At 32.4% G+C, this 19,149-nt stretch overlaps 1 protein-coding gene across 1 annotated transcript; it reads right to left on the minus strand.

The window, feature by feature from the left end:
* Positions 1–1,496: 1,496 nt before the first annotated feature.
* On the minus strand, positions 1,497–5,990 carry GNL2 (GNOM-like 2). The gene is made up of 2 exons (XM_010242601.2): positions 4,780–5,990; positions 1,497–4,681 (listed from the first exon to the last, which is right to left on the minus strand). Exons 1-2 carry the CDS (start codon positions 5,853–5,855, stop codon positions 1,600–1,602), a joined length of 4,158 nt encoding a protein of 1,385 aa, XP_010240903.1. The 5' UTR covers positions 5,856–5,990; the 3' UTR covers positions 1,497–1,599.
* Positions 5,991–19,149: the final 13,159 nt, after the last annotated feature.

Below are 19,149 nucleotides of genomic sequence, written 5' to 3' on the forward strand. Positions count from 1 at the left end.
ATTATTCCAGTAATAATATAAATTGTTAAATATAAGTAATTTATTTCAATAAATATAAATTTATTTTCTTTACACTTACATTAATTTTGATATGAGCAGTAATTTTTTAGCAATAAGTATATATAAATATTTTTAGTTATTTTGGCCAATTATTACTGGAAATTAATAATTAATTAAAATGTTAATAAATAGAAATTTCACAATTAAAAATTATTGATAAATTTTTCAATGGAAAATTTATTTTAGTAAAATTAAATTTATTTTTCTAACATTGACATTAATTTTGATATTATCAGTACTTTTTTAGCAATAAATAGTTGTTGATATTTTCAGTATTTTTTATCAATTTATTCAAAAAACCACTTCCGGTAATTTATTGTTTTCAATATTATCATTACCATTACTGATATTACAATCAGTAATTTTAATAATATAATTATTTCTGTTATTAATATTCAGATTCATTAATAATGTTAATTACTGGTTTGTAATTACTAACATTATTGATATATAATTAAGATTATTTAATATAAGTAATTATAATTAATAATATTATTTTTAAAATTAATATATTATGAACATTATTGATTTTCAAATCATTAATATTAATATCTATATTATAATATTAGTAATAAATGTAATTATTTCATTAATAATATAAAATTGTAAATAGGAAAATTTAATTACTAAATATTACTTGCTGAAAGTTATTGAGTTTGGTAATTTATTTATTTAACTCGATTTCGTTTCCATCAAATGTTAAGCCAAATCATTAATTTTTATTCGTAAACGAAAAATATGAATTAGAAAATCTATTATATAATAATTATACTCGATTGGAAAAAATATTTTACGTAAATATTTCAATAATTACAAATTTTGTTAATATTTTTACTATATAACAAAAACTTAGTACGGGGTCATTCACTAGTATGGATGGAAAGGGAGGTTTGGGCCCATTAACATCACTCACAAGGGAGGTCTAAGTCCATTTTTAAAGGTGAGGGGATGTTTTAGTATTTAGGAGAAACCTCAAGGGAGGTTTAAGCCTTTTACCCTTAATAAAATTTCATAGTGGTTACCCCTTGGTGAGAGTAAAGTCTAGGGCTTAAAAAATTACATTGAAAGAAGGAAAGGAAATTAACCTATCTTGTGCCACATGGATTTTGAACCACTGTTGACTCGGACGGTCTGATCATTAGGCTCAAGAACCATCCAGGCAATCGGTTCCATTTTAGCCCAAACCTGGTCCTTGGCCAAAACCGTTGAATCGGTCAACGATCCATTGACCCGGGCGGTCAAACCGTCAACCCATTCAATGGTTTTGGCCATTTTTTATTTTTTATTTTTTTTATTTTTTAAATTTTTGTTAGAACGGGCCATTCGTTCGAACCAGACAGTTGAATCGTTGACCCAAAAACAGGTGGCCAGAACGATTCCATTTTAGGATCATTTTTTAAAAACATGTTGTGCCATCAATTGGAAACTAATATTGACTAATAATAATTAATTTCATCTTAACCACTTAGTCTACATATATTATCTAAGAAGGAAAAAAAAATGTATTTTTCTACATTTTTCCTCTTATTTTCTCTAAAACTAAAAGTCTTCTTCAGGGAACAACTCCTCCTTTAGTGAAGGAGCTATCCATTGTATCTGAATGTAGGTAATCTCCCATAAATCATCACCATCCCTTTGCACCAAAATCTCCTTCTCTTTCATTGTTGTGATAATCTTCCTCAATAAATCAGGCACCATTACTTGCAACCTTGTTTCAACAATGTTTCCCAAGTCAGCCTTCATACATGTATCCATCCTTCTTAACACTCCTAACCAGAATGTCCTGAACCCCGATGTCAGCGATATTGGCTTCAAGAACTGCAAGAAAACCTCGGTCAAGAGCTCCATTGCTAACTTGAGTGTTCCGACCATGCTTCTGACCTCCTTCTCTGAGTTATCCCTCATTGTGTATTCGATTAACTTCTCATGTAGATCATCTACCATTGCAAATATGATGAGGTTGAAACAACTTGTGCAATTGGCCGGTGTGAAGCCTAAATCTTCTGCAAATGTAAAGCTTTTTTGTAGGGATAACACTGCATGATTTCTTATCTCCTCTCGTCGGACTAAACTAGTCTTTCTAAGGGAATCTGCTACTCTGAGGAACAAATTCATTGTGAAATTGAAAGAGTTGAGCGGTTTCATGTTATCCTCTAGAGAAGAGTTGCTTGAGCTACTTAAGCCGCTCCCAGGGTCAGAGTATCCACTTCGGCACCATTGAACCAACAAGCTCACAGAACTTGCCATCAAGTCTAGTATCTTCCAACTCTTTTCCAAAGGAATAATCTTGAGACAAGCGAATCCAAAAGCACACTCAATACAGGAGGCATAGTTAGTCCGTGACATGTGTGTTTCATCTGACATGAGCGTGATCAAAGCCTCGATTCCTTGATCATAGGTTTCAGGGAGTCTGCCTGCATATGATAACATGTGAAGAATTGTCTTCCATCCTACTGGAGTCTGTACAGTTGCAGGAAACTCTATGATAATCCTGCTCACGACATGTGTTATGTTCTCACAACATGTTTCCAAGATCTCTTTGTCAAGCTTAATCATCAATGCTATGGACTTGAAGATGAGCTCTTCAGATAGCTTTTCAGATTGGTAAGAAGAAAGGAGTTTGAGACAAACCTTCATAAGTCCTGCAATGGCCTTTTCTGCAAACGGGCAAGGGGAGAAAAGAGGGAATTGAGCAACCACGATAAGGTGGTCATGGAAAGAAGGCCAAAAGACTAAGAACCTGTGAATGTTGGCTAAAGTAATAGTGGTGATCAGATCCCAACAGAACTCAACAGTCTCTTCTTCTTCAACAGGTGTGCTAAACTTTTGGCCTTTCCCAGTAGCTGCAAATATGAGGGAGCGTCCAAGGTTCTGCAATGATTCCTCCGGCAAGCTTGAGCTACCACTGAAGATGTTTCCTATTCGGCATTGTTGGATTACTTTCAAGTTTTGTTCAAACTCACATCCTGGAAGTGTCAAAGAGTCTTCAGAACACTCCAAGGATAGGAAGTGTGAGAACCGTGTAATTAAGCCAGTCGTTGAAATTGTATTATCTGAAGGTGGAAGAATGACACCTGAGTCTATTTTGGCATTCGTTGCATAGTCAGTCGATGAAGTAATATTGTGTTCAACAACAGATTGTGGAAGTAGCTTTAACCTTTTTAGTTTTAACAGGCATTCCACAATGTTTCTCCATCCCCCTCGAATTGAGTTCCCAAACTTATTTCCGATGGTGAAGACGGCAAGAGTTGCCATCCTTGGCTTTAGGTCGTTACTGAAAGCATAAAGTGTCTCTTCTGCAGAGGCATAAGGATTTAGAAGTGTGGTGAATTTGCAGAAGGAAGCAATGAGTTCATCAAGAACGTCCCCCAATCCAAACTGTGCAATCCTTGCGACTGCAAATATCCCTTCAACGCATTCATGGAGGATTTCATCCTCATCGGATTGCTCAAAGGTTGCACAAATGGATGCAACTGCAGGTCCAGCGATGGTAGCAAACATATCTCTCCCAAGTCGGCGATCAAAATTACTTAGGATGAAGGGCTCCATGACTTTTGCCCGGTTGATTATGTCACTCCATTTTAGATCCATTTCTCCAGATGAACCTGATTGGCCAAACAATGTTATTTCATTGGTTGCAATTGATTGGAAGAGATCAGAGAGGTATTCTCTAGGGAGATCTTTCCCTCCATTGATGGCTCTATTGTTTCTAATGAATTCTTCTTCTGTCATCTTCTTCTTCACCTGTGGGTTGTGTTGGTCAGTGTTGAGCATAATGAGTGAGTAGCAAAGAATGAACACAGCATCCTTGCTCACGAAGAGTTCTGAGGATTGCTGATCGTAGAATTTCTCAGAGAATGCTTCGAGTATCCTGTGTATCTTTTGAGACTCTCCCGGTAACCGAAAAGTTTCAAGGAAAGTCCGAAGAGCAGTGTCAAGGATCATCCCAGAAAAGTCAAATGTTCCGGTGAATTCTTTGAGGACTTCAAGATGGAACTCATCAGGGTCACCAAGATAATCCCCAATGGTGTTCTTGTCTAATCCAGGAGTGTAGCGGTAGAAGTATGCAAAAGCCTTTGGATCTGGTGGCTCGGAGACCAAGTGTGCAACTTTCAAATACTCCAGCCCCTTCTTCTCGTCTCGATTGAAATGGTTAGCAGCGATCATTATCTTCCTTTTCTGTGCTTTCCTTACCCTCATGTATTCAATCCAAGTGTCTAAATCTTCATTTCTGTTGGATTTCTCTACCCAAAAAGGTATATACTCTGTAACCTCAACTGGATACGATCCAGCAGAGGTTGAACTTTCATCATCAACAATGTGATCGGCTATGTTCTGAATCATGATGATAAGGCCTTCAATGGCTTGGATTTGCAAACCATTCAATGAGCTGCCCTGTGGAAATGCATGCTTGCAAAGCAACTTCCCAACCTCTTCAAACACATTTCGACAGAGAGGATCACAATCATAATTCACATACATCTCAATTATGAACTTGGGGTGCCTGCAAAAACTTATAATTCCTTCGAGTGCAACTTCTTGAAGCTGAGGCAATGTTTCCTCGCTAGCAACTCTTAACAAAACAAATGTGAAGAAAGCTTCAAGTTGGAACCTGATATACCTGTAAAGTGGAAGTAGCTAAGGGTTTTACTTTCTTACTTACGAGTAGCTTTTTTTGTATAAATTAAAACAGTGGTTGAAATTCCTAATTGATTTTACCTGCGGAGAAAATGGTAGATGTTGAGAACAGTACTGCAGATTATAGACAAGAATAGTGGACTTGAACCTGTTCCATAGTGGATTAAAGAGTGGAACAGATTTTCTTGGATCATCCTAAGAATTTTTGGGTGCTTAGGAATTACCTCTCCACTCAATTCTATTGTGGAGTTGATCAAAACAAAGGCAAATAGCTGAAAATTGTCTTCGGAATTTGGAGTAGTGAGTCCCTCAGAATCCATCACTTCCACTACATTGAGTAAAGAGCACAAGAAATGGAAGATATCAGTTGCAGAACGGGCTCCGTAACCAGAATAATCCAAGTCGTAACCAAAATCTGCATCGTTGACATTTGACTCGTTCTTTCCATCTCGAACATCAAGCTCCTGTAATCGATTAAAAATTGTTTGGATCAATTCATACATTGTGTGTCTGGCATTTCGCTGGAGCAAATCCCCTCTACTGGCAGACTTCTGGACGACTTGGAAGCAGGTATTGACGATGGTGCATACAGCATGATCAGTGAGAAGAAACGAAATACGGTTCTTCATGATCCCTGACAAGAGCTGCAAAACTCTGGTAAGGATAATATCTTCGGATGTCGTGTCTATCATCTCGATTCGACAGTTCGTAACCGCAATGACAACAGCGTTAATGGCATCTCCAGCACCTGGAGTCTTCTCATCGAAGATATCAGAATTGAGAATCTTGAGGATTGTGAGGAGGGCAATACCTGTTGCCTGAATAGGAATGTCATCGCTTTGTATCACATCTAGGAACGGAGAGAGATAAATAGAGGGATCAATTAAGCGCCATTCCTGCTTTGGCTTGAAGAGTAATGCTCGTAGAGATTTCAAAGAATTAAACAACGAAGAATCATAATTCTCATCCAGGGAATTGGAGTCGGTGATACGCCGCAACACTGCTAGAACAGCATTAATTTCAGTGTTTAACATGCATGACAGCCCAAGCTCTTTCCTCTCGACTCTAGCGGGTTTCTTCCTTCTTTGTCGATATGATAAACGATCTTGCTCCTCTTCATCTTCTGCTTCCTGGGTTGGGTCTCTCGTTCTCGCCATTATTTCTATCTAGAAAGAAAAGAAATTAAGAAGCAAGAAATAACGCCATTTATTTCTTTTTTTGTGAAAAGTTTGAAAAACAGTTAGAGAATAATACTAGAAGTTGGGTGATGAGAATTTTGATTTTCAATAATCAAAATTTTCAAACATCAATACCTTTCTATTTTTATTATTATAGTTATTTATTCTTCTTCATTCTTGAGGAGTCGATGGGAAGTTCTTGGCTGGGTGTTACAGAAGATCTTTGACAAATTCAACTAACCGGTTTGTGAGGGAAGGTGTATGGATGAACGGAGTTGCTTAAGTTACGATGCAGTGGGTCTACACATGTCTCATTCACACCCTGTTTCTCGTGAAAGAATTTCAAAAGAAATACTCCTAGTTTTTGGATCTTGCTACTTTTTTTTCGAGAGAGAGAACAAAGGTCATCCAATGAAAAAGGGTAAGTTGGTCAACAAAGGTCATCCGATGCAAAAGGGAAAGTTGGTCAAGGGCCATTCCCCATTTTCACACTTGTATATTAACGAGTGGAGTTTGGATCTTTTGAATTATATACCCGAGTAATCGGTGAAGATGACCTAGATATATGTTTGTCACTTACTACATGAAAGGAGTACGAATATGGTCTAATATAATTCAGTAATATTAGATTAAGATCATTACTTGTAATTTGTATTTGTATATGATACATTAATTGTGACCTCCACACCTGCTTTTTTTCATTTATACATTAATTCTAAAACCCCTGTCACATAGGGGGAGAGGGAGGTTCCCTCTCTCTTCTAGAGAGAGTCTTTGTCTCTGGATTTTTAGAGGTTTCCTCACTTTTCTGAGAGAGTCTCCATCTCTAGATTTCCAGAGGTTCCTTCTCTCTCTTTTTTGAGAGAGTTTTCATCTCGATATTGTCTTCGGGTTTTTCTCTTCTTTTCATTTCAGCCGTTCATTTTCTTCCAACTTTCTTCCTTTCTTCTATGTTTTCTTCTTCCCTTCTCCCTATCCCCCACTCCTCTCTCTTCTTGATTAAATAGGTCCAATCCTCCATTCTCTTTCATTTCTTCTCCTTTTTTCTTCTTTTTCCTTGTTTTTTCTTTTGTTCTTTTTTGTAAGGATTTTAGTACAGGAGGCGAAATGTTGAGCAGTGGCCTTAATCGCTACTTTGATACATCATTGTGACTGCTTCCTTATTTTACTTCAACAGCACTTAAAATTCCGGGTGGATCTAGTTCCAATGATAACAAATTCAGCAATTACAATTCCGGGTGCTTAACATTTTAGTTGGTTCCAATTTTGGCGACAAGTTCCAGTTGATTCCGCTCCCGGCAATAACAGTTCCAGCAGTCTAAGTTCCGGGTGATTAAAGTTCCAATTGGTCCCACTTCCGGTGATAATAGTTCCGACAGTTACTTTTACCGGGTGGTTAAACGTCCAGTTGGTTCCAATTTCGGCGATAATAGTTCCGGCGGTTATAGTTCTACACTTTTAAAGTTCTAGTTAGTTCCAGTTCGTTAAAGTTCTGGCAGTTATGGTTCCAGATGGTTAAAGTTATGACGAATCGCTACTGTATTTATCCCTCTTTCGGTGGTTAGAGATGCACTCATTTATCTCTTCTGTTGGTAATTCTACCTGACCTTTTGTCTATTGCAGAGGTTCTTCATTTTCTCCTTTGATCCACTGTAAATATTTTGTTCTAGAGACTTGTATTCTTACTTGGTATTGTTACCACTTTTCTATTTTCATGTACTTTCTTGCTTGGTACTATGACGAATACTCTATATTCATGAATGAAATATGATATTTTGCCTTCAAAAAAAATATGCATGAACTTATGTAACGGGTGTTCCAATTCACCATAATTTGTCAATTCTTTTAGGGTCAAGGGTGTCTTAGGCCTATCCTTATTTTACATCAATTTACATGTATTGAACCAACCATTGTTTTTACATATTTGCATGTAATGCCTGCAACACCATAAGACATTTCTAAGTTGACTTAACAAAAGAACTTAATGAAAAACAGCTCATGTCAAAGAAATGTTAATGGTGAGATCCTAATTAAACATGAATTAGGATCACTAAATTTAGATGCTTTTTATTGGGGGATCTCACTAAATTTAGTAAGATCACATTTTCTTTTGTCTCATGGATAGGTTACTACGGTCCCTAGTGACTACATGAGGTTCTTTTAAGGAACTCACTAAATTTGGCAACTACTGTTGTTATTTCATACTTGCAATGAGGTTCTGCAATCTCCCTATTATCATACACCTATTCACTCTTTCATAGAAAATTACTAGTCGAAACTTGTGCGATGCACGAGATTTTTTAACCAAATTTCAAATTAGAGTTAATGGGCTTTTAAAGAGCCTTAGATATTTATATACACCGTACCACAAAATTTAATCACAAATATCCCCCATTTAACCCTTCATCACAATAAGATACTAATTTGGGTTATCTCATTGGCTAAGATATTCATTTCTTAAATGCCCTTGATCATACCATTTATGGACCAATCAAACCCCACTAAATGATCCAAGAGACCAATACCTCTAGAAACCCCATTGTCAGCACCTAATTTTTACTCAATTCGTCGTCAAAACCCAATTTACCCTGAACACCCGATCAGACCATTCCAATCCTTCTGAAGTACCTAAAAATCCCTGAACATCGTCATCAGACCTAGGACCTCCCAAAATATATACCCCTGAAATTTCAACCCAAGATTCCCCTCCGTTTATTCTTTTATCAAACTTAGCTTCCCTTTCAAACCCTCTCATTAGCCTAAAGCACTAACAACCAAAATCTCCTTGATGCTAACACCTATGAATCAATTAGATCATACAATTGAACCCTAGACACACCAAAAGCATCTACCCATAAGATTTTAACCTAAAATTCCCCTATTTACCCTAACATTAAACAAATATTCCATTTTGAATGCTTTTGTTGACCCAAATTTCCATGATTTTGGCCCTCCAAAATCAATCAAATGTTTCCATAAGATCCTAGACACCCTAAAAACCCTACCCACAAAAAGTTCAGCCCAAAATACCTTTGTTTGCCCCTTAGTTACACCAATATTCTATTTCAAAGCTTCGTATTGACTAGATCAAGTCCTTTCCAAATTTACCTAATCTCTACATAATTAGGCGAATTTGACCCTACCAATCAACCCATAGTGCTCATAAACACTACCTTACCAAATTTCAACAAAAACTTCCCTCATTTTTCCTCTAGCACACCAAAATTTTATTTCAAAGTTAATAAATTAACCGAATCACTACCCCCTCTTAGATCTGCCCAATCCGAGCCTATTTAGTCTAATCTAACCTCACCAATTGATTCAAAATGGCTAAAAACCCCACTTTGTAAAGTTCAGCCAAAAATACCCTCGTTTTCCCTCCATATAAAAAGATTTCATTTTGGTTAATCTCATTGGCTCGTACAAGCAAAACCACTGTATATACTCAAATCCATCTCCACCCTTCATTTTTTAAACCCAAAATACCCACCATTATATTAGAATTTTGTTTTGCCCTCCTTAGGTCCGAATTGACTAAAATAACCCTGAAGCTTACCAAAATACCTTAAATAAATAAATAAATAAATACTATAATTAATTATGATATTTTTGTTATTAATTACAGTATTTATTTAATTAATAAACAATATTTATGAAAATACTATTGATTAATTAATGGTATTTTTTATATAATTCATTGGTAATTCATTAATTTACTATCTTTTTATTAATTATGGTATTTAATTAAATAAATACCATAATTAATTAATAAATATTGTTAAATAATGTATTTCTAATACTGTTAATTGATTAAATAAATTAAAAAATTCGTTATAAGAGAGGGAGAAGGGAGTGATGAGGTGGCTTCATGATGGAGCAAGAAAGACTAAAATGAAGAGTGTTTCAGAGTTTTTGGTTGGGGTAAGGGAGAAAGCTAAAGCCATGATGTGGCATGTTTCTACTTTAGTGTGTGTTTTAAATATATATATATATATATATATATATATATATATATATATATATAATATGTGTGTGTGTGTGTATGTATGTATGTATGTATGTATGTATGTATGTATGTATGTATGTATGTATGTATGTATGTATGTATGTATGTATGTATGTATGTATGTGTGTGTATGTATGTATGTATGTATGTATGTATGTATGTATTTATATGTGTATAAATATATATTGTAGCAATAAATAATGTATAAATATGTTTTAGATATGTTATATGTATTATTTTATATTTAATTTATATTTTCTAATTCAATTTTTAATTTTTTATTTATTAAAAATTACAATTTGAGGCCAAAAAGGGGTTTTTCAAGAAAATATCAAGGCGAGGTGCCTTGGGATGCATAAATCTCAAAACATTACCCAAAATAAAAAAAATCACCCCAATCGGACATCAGGGTGCAAGTTATGGCCTTCGAAAGTTTTGTATGCATTAAGTGTGCAACCCGTGACTTGGTCACCGGGTCGATCAAGTTAACGGTTGAACTGGATGGGTCAAATGGTTCTTGACCAAGTCAACAGTTTTTGATCGTCTGACAGGTCTTGATTAAACTGGACCCAAAATCTTGGCCTAGTGGCTCAACATCGGGTTGAAAACATTGTCTTTAGTGTGTGTGTATGTGTGTGTAGATAGATAGATAGATACAGTGATTGATTGATTGAAAATTTTCTATTAAATAACAAAACAAAAATAGATTTATACATAAATATTGAAAATATATTTATCAGAAAAATACAATAAATAATTACTAAAAATACAATAAATATAAATTTTAGTATATAAAAATATATAATAAATATGGATTAAGATTTTAAAATTATTATTAATAGATATCAATTTTCCAAAAGTTGTTTTGTAGAATTTTAATTGATATAAGTTAAATAATGTTTTTATTATTAGTTCATTAATAATTGTAATTATTATTATATTTTTGACATCTATTAAAAACTTTTTTCTAAAAGTTATTACTATTTGAAAGCTCCAATACCTCTAAATTGTTTAAACTATTTTTAATTATTTCAATAATATTTAAAAAATTTTAAATTATTTATATTTTATATTCTTATTATCAAATAGCATTAAATCTATTATAATTATTTTTGTGCTTTGATAAAATGTTTGAGGTTATTACATAATTTCTTTACTTAATCTATTTTATTTTTTTATAAATAAATATGATTTAATTATTAATGTTTTGAATATCTAACTATTTAGTTATTTCAATATTACTTATTTAATGAATTTCATAATCCATAAAATTATAAGTTATACTATTATTACATAATTTTGTTATTTTAATTATTTAAATCTTAGTTATTTTAAATTTTGTTATTTAGTTGTTTAGTTATTTTAACTATTTAAAATGTAGTTACATAGTTTAGTTAATTTAACTATTTAAATTTTATTTATTTTAAAGTTATTACATAATATTAAATATATATAATATTTATAATGTTTTGTTATTAAAATTTTTATGTAATATTTTTTTAATTTTAAATTTTTATTATTTGAATAATATTTAAATTGGATAATTCATAAAATTATAATTTATATTGTTAGTATACAATTTCATTATGAATTTCATAAAAGTATAAAATTATTAATAATATGAATATTACTAAATCTATGATATTTTTTTGTGTTTTTAATAAATATTTTAAAGTTATTACATAATTTTATTATAATATTTAAATAATTCTTAAATTTTGTAATTCAAACTTTCTTTTAATAGATATAGATGAAAAGTGGGGGAGAGGATGAATAGGAATTAGAGAGAATTTAGGAGAGAATCTCTACTAAGTTAGAGATAATTTAGGAGATAAATATGAATTATAGATAATTTAGGAGAAAGTGGGGGATAGTGGTGCCACTTGGCTAGATTAATCGATTTTGGTAGAGAGAGATTTTAGTTATAGTTTTAGGAAGGGATATCCAAAGAGATAAACATAGAGGAAAGAGGGGTAGGCCAGGCATGATGATGAGGTGGCTTCATGAGGTAGCAAGGAAGGCTAAAATGAGAGATTTCGGCTTCGATTAGGGCAAAGTCTGTTCGAGCATCCTATTCCTAATGCAAAGTTGCAAAAGGCCATCGGAACGGTGTAGGCATGGGTTTGCCCTAACGGAAGCTGCTCTCAAAATGAGAGGGGTTGAGAGTTCTCTGTTGGGGTAATGGAAAAAGCTCATGCCATGATGTGGCATCATTCTACTTTAGTATACATATAGATTCAGGAAGGCCATACAAGTCACACAAATGAACAACTAAAATTCATTTTAAGGATTATAGATGGGAAAAAATTTAACCATGATGCTAGAATAAAAATCAAACATAGAAAAAGTATTAACTATTACAAGAAAAATATAGGGAAAATTATAGTCTAAGCCCACTCAACATTATAAATTATAAAAACCCTGCCATGTCATCAAAGGTTTATGTGGTTGTTGGTTGCAACATGGGACTCTTAACCCATGTTGGACACAACAAAAAGCCTATACTGGAATTGCCCTTAATTCTGGGTTATTTGAAAATAAAAAAGGGTTTTCAGATTCTCTCCCATTCCCTCTATATTTCGATCTCCTTCCCACTCTCACTCTCACAGTGGTCTCTCTCTGCTCAATAATTGTATGATTTGAAAATAAACAAAAATAGTTTTCGGTTTCTATATTTAAGTCCTCTTTGTCAATCTCTATGTGTGTGTGTGTGTCAATCTATCATTCTCCCTCAATCTCTCTCATTCTCTTTTTTGGTCAGTCTCTCCTTCTCCCTTAATCTCTATCGTTCTCTCTCAGTTTCTTTCCCACACCTTTATATGGTATTAATTAGACTGTATAACAAAACATAAGACCGACCACTTGTAAAATCAAGTTCTAAACTTCTATCAAGTTGGTGTAAATTTCATAAGAGTTTCTTGTCAATTTTTATCAAATTGGGTCATGGAAGTTAGAGCTATAGACCTATAGCTCCTATTTAGCTACGTATAGCAAACCGTAGCCTATGTTCGTGTGGCCATAGTCTATGGTAGTTGTCCGTAGCTAAAGGACAAACGCAAACTATATGAGCCTTTAGCCACAGACTAAACTGTAGTTAAAAGATATATGTAGCTACAGTTTTTAGGTTGTTCATAGCTATATATCCAAACTTTTAACCATGAATTTTCACAAAACCATAGATAAAGTGTTTCACTTATAGACACAATTTGTTACAAAACCGTAGCTAATATACCAACCTATAACCACGGTATTTTTTTTCCAAAACCGTAGCTAAATACTTGAATTGTTTGATAAACTGTGGTTCAAAGGTGCAATTTTTAGCCTTGATTTCTAGTAAAGCCATAGATAAATGTGTCAATGTATAAAATGGTGTTCTACAAAACCGAAAATAAATACATCAACCTATCACTACAGTTTTTGACTAACCATGGCTAAAAGTTGAAATCTATAGCCACATTTTCTTGCAAAACCATAATTAATTATTTTAATCCACATTTTTTTTTGAAAACCATAACTATATCCCAATTAAAATAATATAATAGCATCAATAAAGATCACCACCAAAAAACAATACCTGTTTCTTTTTTTTTAAGGCAAAGCAATACCTGTTTCATTGATACATCACATGAGAATTGTATAATAATTTCTAAGAATATTGTTATATTATTTTAATCAGAAATTGCATGCCATTTGAATACATCCATTGTTTAAATAAAACAACCATTGTTTAAAATATATTATAAATATCAAAATAGCATGAAGCCATGCAATGCACGGTGTAGACACCTCATTTTTGCGTTCTTTAATCTTTTTGCAACACTTTAAGCTTCAAGCATGCTTCAGCTAACCTCGCGGTCGATCTGGGAGTATTTTTGGAATTTTAAAAAAGTTAGGGCATCGAGGATCCAAGACCATAGGTACGTAGAGCTTAGAAACCCAAACCCAATGACGCCAAGATCACCCAAATCCAACACCGTTTACCCCTTCATCGTGATACCCGAAGTCAAAACCAATTCCGATCATCTGATCGGAGTCATTTTAATCCTAATCTTCATTTCACATCAAATCCAAAATCCGAACTATAGGTATGTAGAGCCCAAAAATCCGAATCCAACAACACCAAGATCACCCAAGTCTGACACCGTTTACCCCTTCATCCTAAGACCCGAAGCTGAAACCGATTCTGATCGTCCGATTAGAGTCATTTTAATCATAATCATCATTTTACATCAAATCCAAAATCTGAGACCATAGGTACATAGAGCCCAGAAATCCAAATCCAGCAACACCAAGATCACCCGAATCCGACACCGTTTACCCTTTCATCTCAAGACCCGAAACTGGAATCGATTCCGATCGTCCGATCGGGATCATCCCTGATCCTAAATCCTAACCCCCATAAAATCTGAAATCCAACCTTATAGATGGATATAGCTCAAAATTCCGAGTCCAACGGTACCAAGATCGTCCAATTTTGATACCGTTAGCCCCTCCATCTTGATACCCGAAGCTAGACTCGATCTGGGCCCTCCGTTTAGAATCATCTTCACAATAACTTCGAACCTAGGGTATTCCACGACCCAAACCACCCCTCAGCTTCTAGAAACATCTTAAAGATCTAAGATTTGACCAACTATAGCTTCCAATCAATCAAGCCAATCACCTAAATTTGGAATGTCAAAGTTAGGTAAATTGGTGAAATCTTTCACTCTTTGTCTTGATTGATTGAGAGAATCTCTCACAAAGATGTCTTGACAGTCAATTCTCTCAATCAATCTCCATTCAAAAAACATTTAAACATCAGACATTGATCTCCCTTATCACCCATCTCAGCTCTCCATTCCCCTCTCAAAAAATCTATAAATACCACCCCTTTCTCATATCCTAGACACACAATCTAACCTACACAAGCTAGCTTAGGGAGAGAGCTCAACTCCCACGGCACATCCCAAAACCTCCCCACTCACTCTCCATCATCCCTAGAGTCCCCCATATCATTTTGAAGCCAAAGAACATCCTTGGGTCGTGCCTTAATTCAAGAAAATAAGCATGAAGCATTATTGAAGTAAAGATCTTCTTGTAAAAAAGTTACAATCATCCAGCATGTTTCCCAATGCTTGGGCTACAATTCAAACCCAAGAACAGCCAATGAATGATCTAGAGAACATACTATGAAAATCTCCAAGTAGAAATCATTGGAAATGTCTACGCTATCAATCTATCATAGAGAATGCATCGGTGGAGAGAAAGACCATTCCGACTAGTTAAGTTCTTGAAAATGGTACGCCCGTTAGCACCCCATCGGCATAATTTCTATTCATCCTTTTTTCTTCTCTTTGTAAGTATCGAGTAGGATTAGTCAGCAATCTATCCAAAGATGGATTTTGTTGTTAAGGTTTCAAGTTTCTTCTTTGATTAGTTTATTAGTTCAATCATCATTCATCTTAAGATTGGCTAGCTTGTGTTAGATTTCATGTTTAACGTATATTCTTTTCATTCACTGAGTTTTCTTTTCTTTGTTTTGTATTTCATTGGTATGTTTTTTTTATTTGTTTACCTTTTTTTACACTTAAGTGGCACCGTACCTAGTTAGATAATTTGCATGCATCATGTTTACACTTATTTAGCTCCGTTGCTCTCTCTCTCCACCCTTTTCTATTAGTATTTGGACAATGCTCTCATCTAGTGTCGTGGCTGTTTGTTTTGTTCTTTTCTTTAGTTCAGTTTTGTTAAATTACATGATCGTAGTTTGATGTCCACGATATGACCATGTTACTAGTTGCACATTTAGCCATTTCACATGTTTTCCTATCATTCCTTACTAGTCATCTAATTTGCATTAGCTATTCAACTCTTTTTTTCTTACTCATTTGTTATTATAGTCTTTGTGACCTATCATTTCTTTAGTTTGTTCATTAATATAGTCCCTTTATCTCTCACTCATTTTTATAATTGGTTTTTTCTTTTGGCATGTTACGGTAGATTAGATCATTTGCCTATTTTGAGTTTAGCTGAATGGTTTTTTTAACATCTAATTTAGTTTAGCCCATTCGTTTAATTTTTCGTCTATCTTAGCATGACTCTTTAATTGTTAGTTTACTTTTTTTATTTGTGCAATTCTAATAATTTCAAAAGCCAAAAAAAATTATTAAATAGTCCTTGGAACATTGGTGAAGTAGAGGTCGGTTTAATCGGGCAAGTGTGGGGTGCCTAACACCTCCCCACACCGTAACTTGGTCCCCAGACCCTAAGAATCTCATCTCCATTGGGCAACGAGTCACCAAGAAAACAAAATGTTTTTCTTGAAAAACCCGGGTTTTCCTAAATTCCCAATTCCAAAAATTTAGGTGGCGATTCCATCCAAACTTCATATAAAATCCGTCCCTCCTCCAGGTCAGGAAGCCACACACGGGATTTGTTAAGCAAAAGCTAAATAACGTAAATGGTCATTTAGTAAAACACCCCCTAGTGTTTCATGGATTTACTAAAACCTACCCTATAGTTTGTATTTTACTAAAACACCACTTATAATCTGTAATGGATTTAATCAATCTTCCATTAGATGACATTGTCGACCCTAGGGATGGCAATTTTCCGCATCCCCAATGGGGACCCGACTTCCCTGACCCCATCGGGTCGGGGATGGGGATTGTTTTGGCAGGGTAGGGACAAAGATTGGGATTAATAGGAATCCCTAATCGGGGTTGGGGTCAGGGGTGGGGATTGAGGTCCCCGCCCCGCCCCGACCCCGATTATGTATATATATTGTATTATTTATACTATATATATTAAATATATATTATTTATATTATATATATCAAAACATATTTAAAAATTTATTTATAATTTAAAAATTTTATTTATTTTAAGTAAATTTATTTTTTAAATAAATATTCTTATCTAAAAAAAATCGGGGATTCGGGTTCCCGTGGGAACCCATCCCCATCGGGGATCGGGGATGGAGGATAAATTTTATCCCTGGCGAGGATTGGGGATGGGGAATATGATCCCCGCCCTGAACCCGCCCCGTTGCCATTCCTAGTCAACCCTAATGTTCATTTAAATAAATTTAATCAAAAGAAAATAAAAATAAAAATACCATTTTGCCCCTAATAAGACACGGGCAACCACCCTATTGTCTATATTTGGTCAATTTTGTTTTCTGTACAAAAATTTCCCAACTCGACCAAGTTGGATCAATTTCGCTTTGGCCATTTGTAAACCAACCAAAACCGGATGACCTAACCATTGATATATATTAATATTTTATATTTTAAATATAATTTTTAATACAAACAAATGGGAAACTTCCCATATTTTTTAGTTTAAAATGTTTTATATCATAAATTTAATTTTTAAATTTATTTTTTAACAATTGCAATGTAAATTTTAAAATTAAAATTTAACTTTTAAGTTTAAATCTTTTGAACTGATTGATCGAACCAAAAAGTCGACCCAAACCTATTCAACCTGAGTGGGTCAGTTTTCACAAATGGTTAGTCAATTTCAGCTGACCAACTCCCCAACTTGACTAGGTCCATTTGGTTGGCCAAACAACCTACAACTAAACTAAACCAACTCACGAACACTCATAATTTCAGCTAAATTAATAGTCTCATCTTTGATAAATAACAATAGTTTAATCTCAAATAATTATCAAAAATTTATAGCAAAAACACACAATTGTTGAAAATGTATTGATAATGAAAACAATACAATAATTACAAAAACAAACAATTACTAAAAATATAATAAATTAATCAATAAATAGTATAATCTCAAATAATAGTTTAATCTCTAATAAATATTAATTAATAAGTTATAACAGAAATACAATAAATACAATAAGTATAATAAACAAAATTTAAAAAGTTCAATAATAGTAGTTTAAACCCAATAATTATTGAAAGTTTTATGTTAAATAACAAAACAAAAATAAATTTATACATAATTATTGAAAAACATTTATCAAAAAACAATAAGTAATTACTGAAATACAATAAATATTAATATTAGTATATATAATTGTATAATAAATATATATTAATAGTTTGAAATTATTATTGATAAAAAATAATTTTTATTGCAAAAGTACACAATTATTGAAAATGAAAAAATACAATAATTACAAAAATACAATAAGTACTAAAAATATATTAAATTAATCAATAAATAGTATACTCTCAAATAATAGCTTAATTTCTAATAAATATTAATCAATAAGTTATGACAAAAATACAATAAATAAAATAAGTACAACAAATAAAATTTAGAAAATTTAATAATAGTAGTTTAAACCCAATAATTATTGAAAGTTTTCTGTTAAACAACAAAACAAAAATAAATTTATACATAATTATTGAAAATAAACAATAAATAATTACTAAAAAACAATAAATATTAATAATAGTATACATAAATATAATATATATATATATATATATTAAGAGTTTAAAATTATTATTAATAAATATTAAATTTTATGAAAGTTATTTTCTCAAATTATTAATTGATATAAGTGAAATTAGTTATTTACAATATTATGTAAAACACATTAAATTATTATTAAAGTTATTTCATTACAAATTTTGTACAATATTAAATTACTATTAGTTTCAATATTATTTTATAATTGTTTTTCTACTTTTCAGTTTTTTTAATTTATTACATAAATTCTGCATTTTAACTAATTTAAAATATAGTTATGTTAAATATTTTGTTATTTAAAATATTTAGTTATTTAAAAACTTAAATAATATGTAAAATATTTAATTTTAAAGTATTACTTAGTCATTGAATTTAATAATCCATAAAATTATAATTATACTATTATTACATAATTCATTGTTAATTTTGTAAGATATTAAATTATTTTTAATTTCAATATTGTGTTATAATTATTTTTCTACTTTTAAGAATTTTTTTTTAAATTATACATAATTTTGTTATTTTAACTATTTAAAATATAGTTATGTTAAATATTTAGTTGTTTGAATATTTAAATAATATGTAAAATATTTAGAATGTTTTGTTATTTAGTGAATTTAATAATCCATAAAATTATAATTTATACTATTAATACATAATTTCAGTAATAATTTTGTAAGGTATTAAATAGTTATTAATTTCAATATTATGTTATAACTATTTTCTACTTTTAAGATTTTTTTAAAATTTATTAAATATTTTCGTTATTTTAACTATTTCAAATCTAGTTATGTTAAATATTTAAATAATATGTAAAATATTTATGATTTTTTTAGCACT

Source organism: Nelumbo nucifera, chromosome 1 (genome assembly GCF_055504915.1).
Source record: "Nelumbo nucifera cultivar China Antique chromosome 1, China Antique-T2T, whole genome shotgun sequence".
NCBI classification, from domain to species: Eukaryota; Viridiplantae; Streptophyta; class Magnoliopsida; order Proteales; family Nelumbonaceae; genus Nelumbo; species Nelumbo nucifera.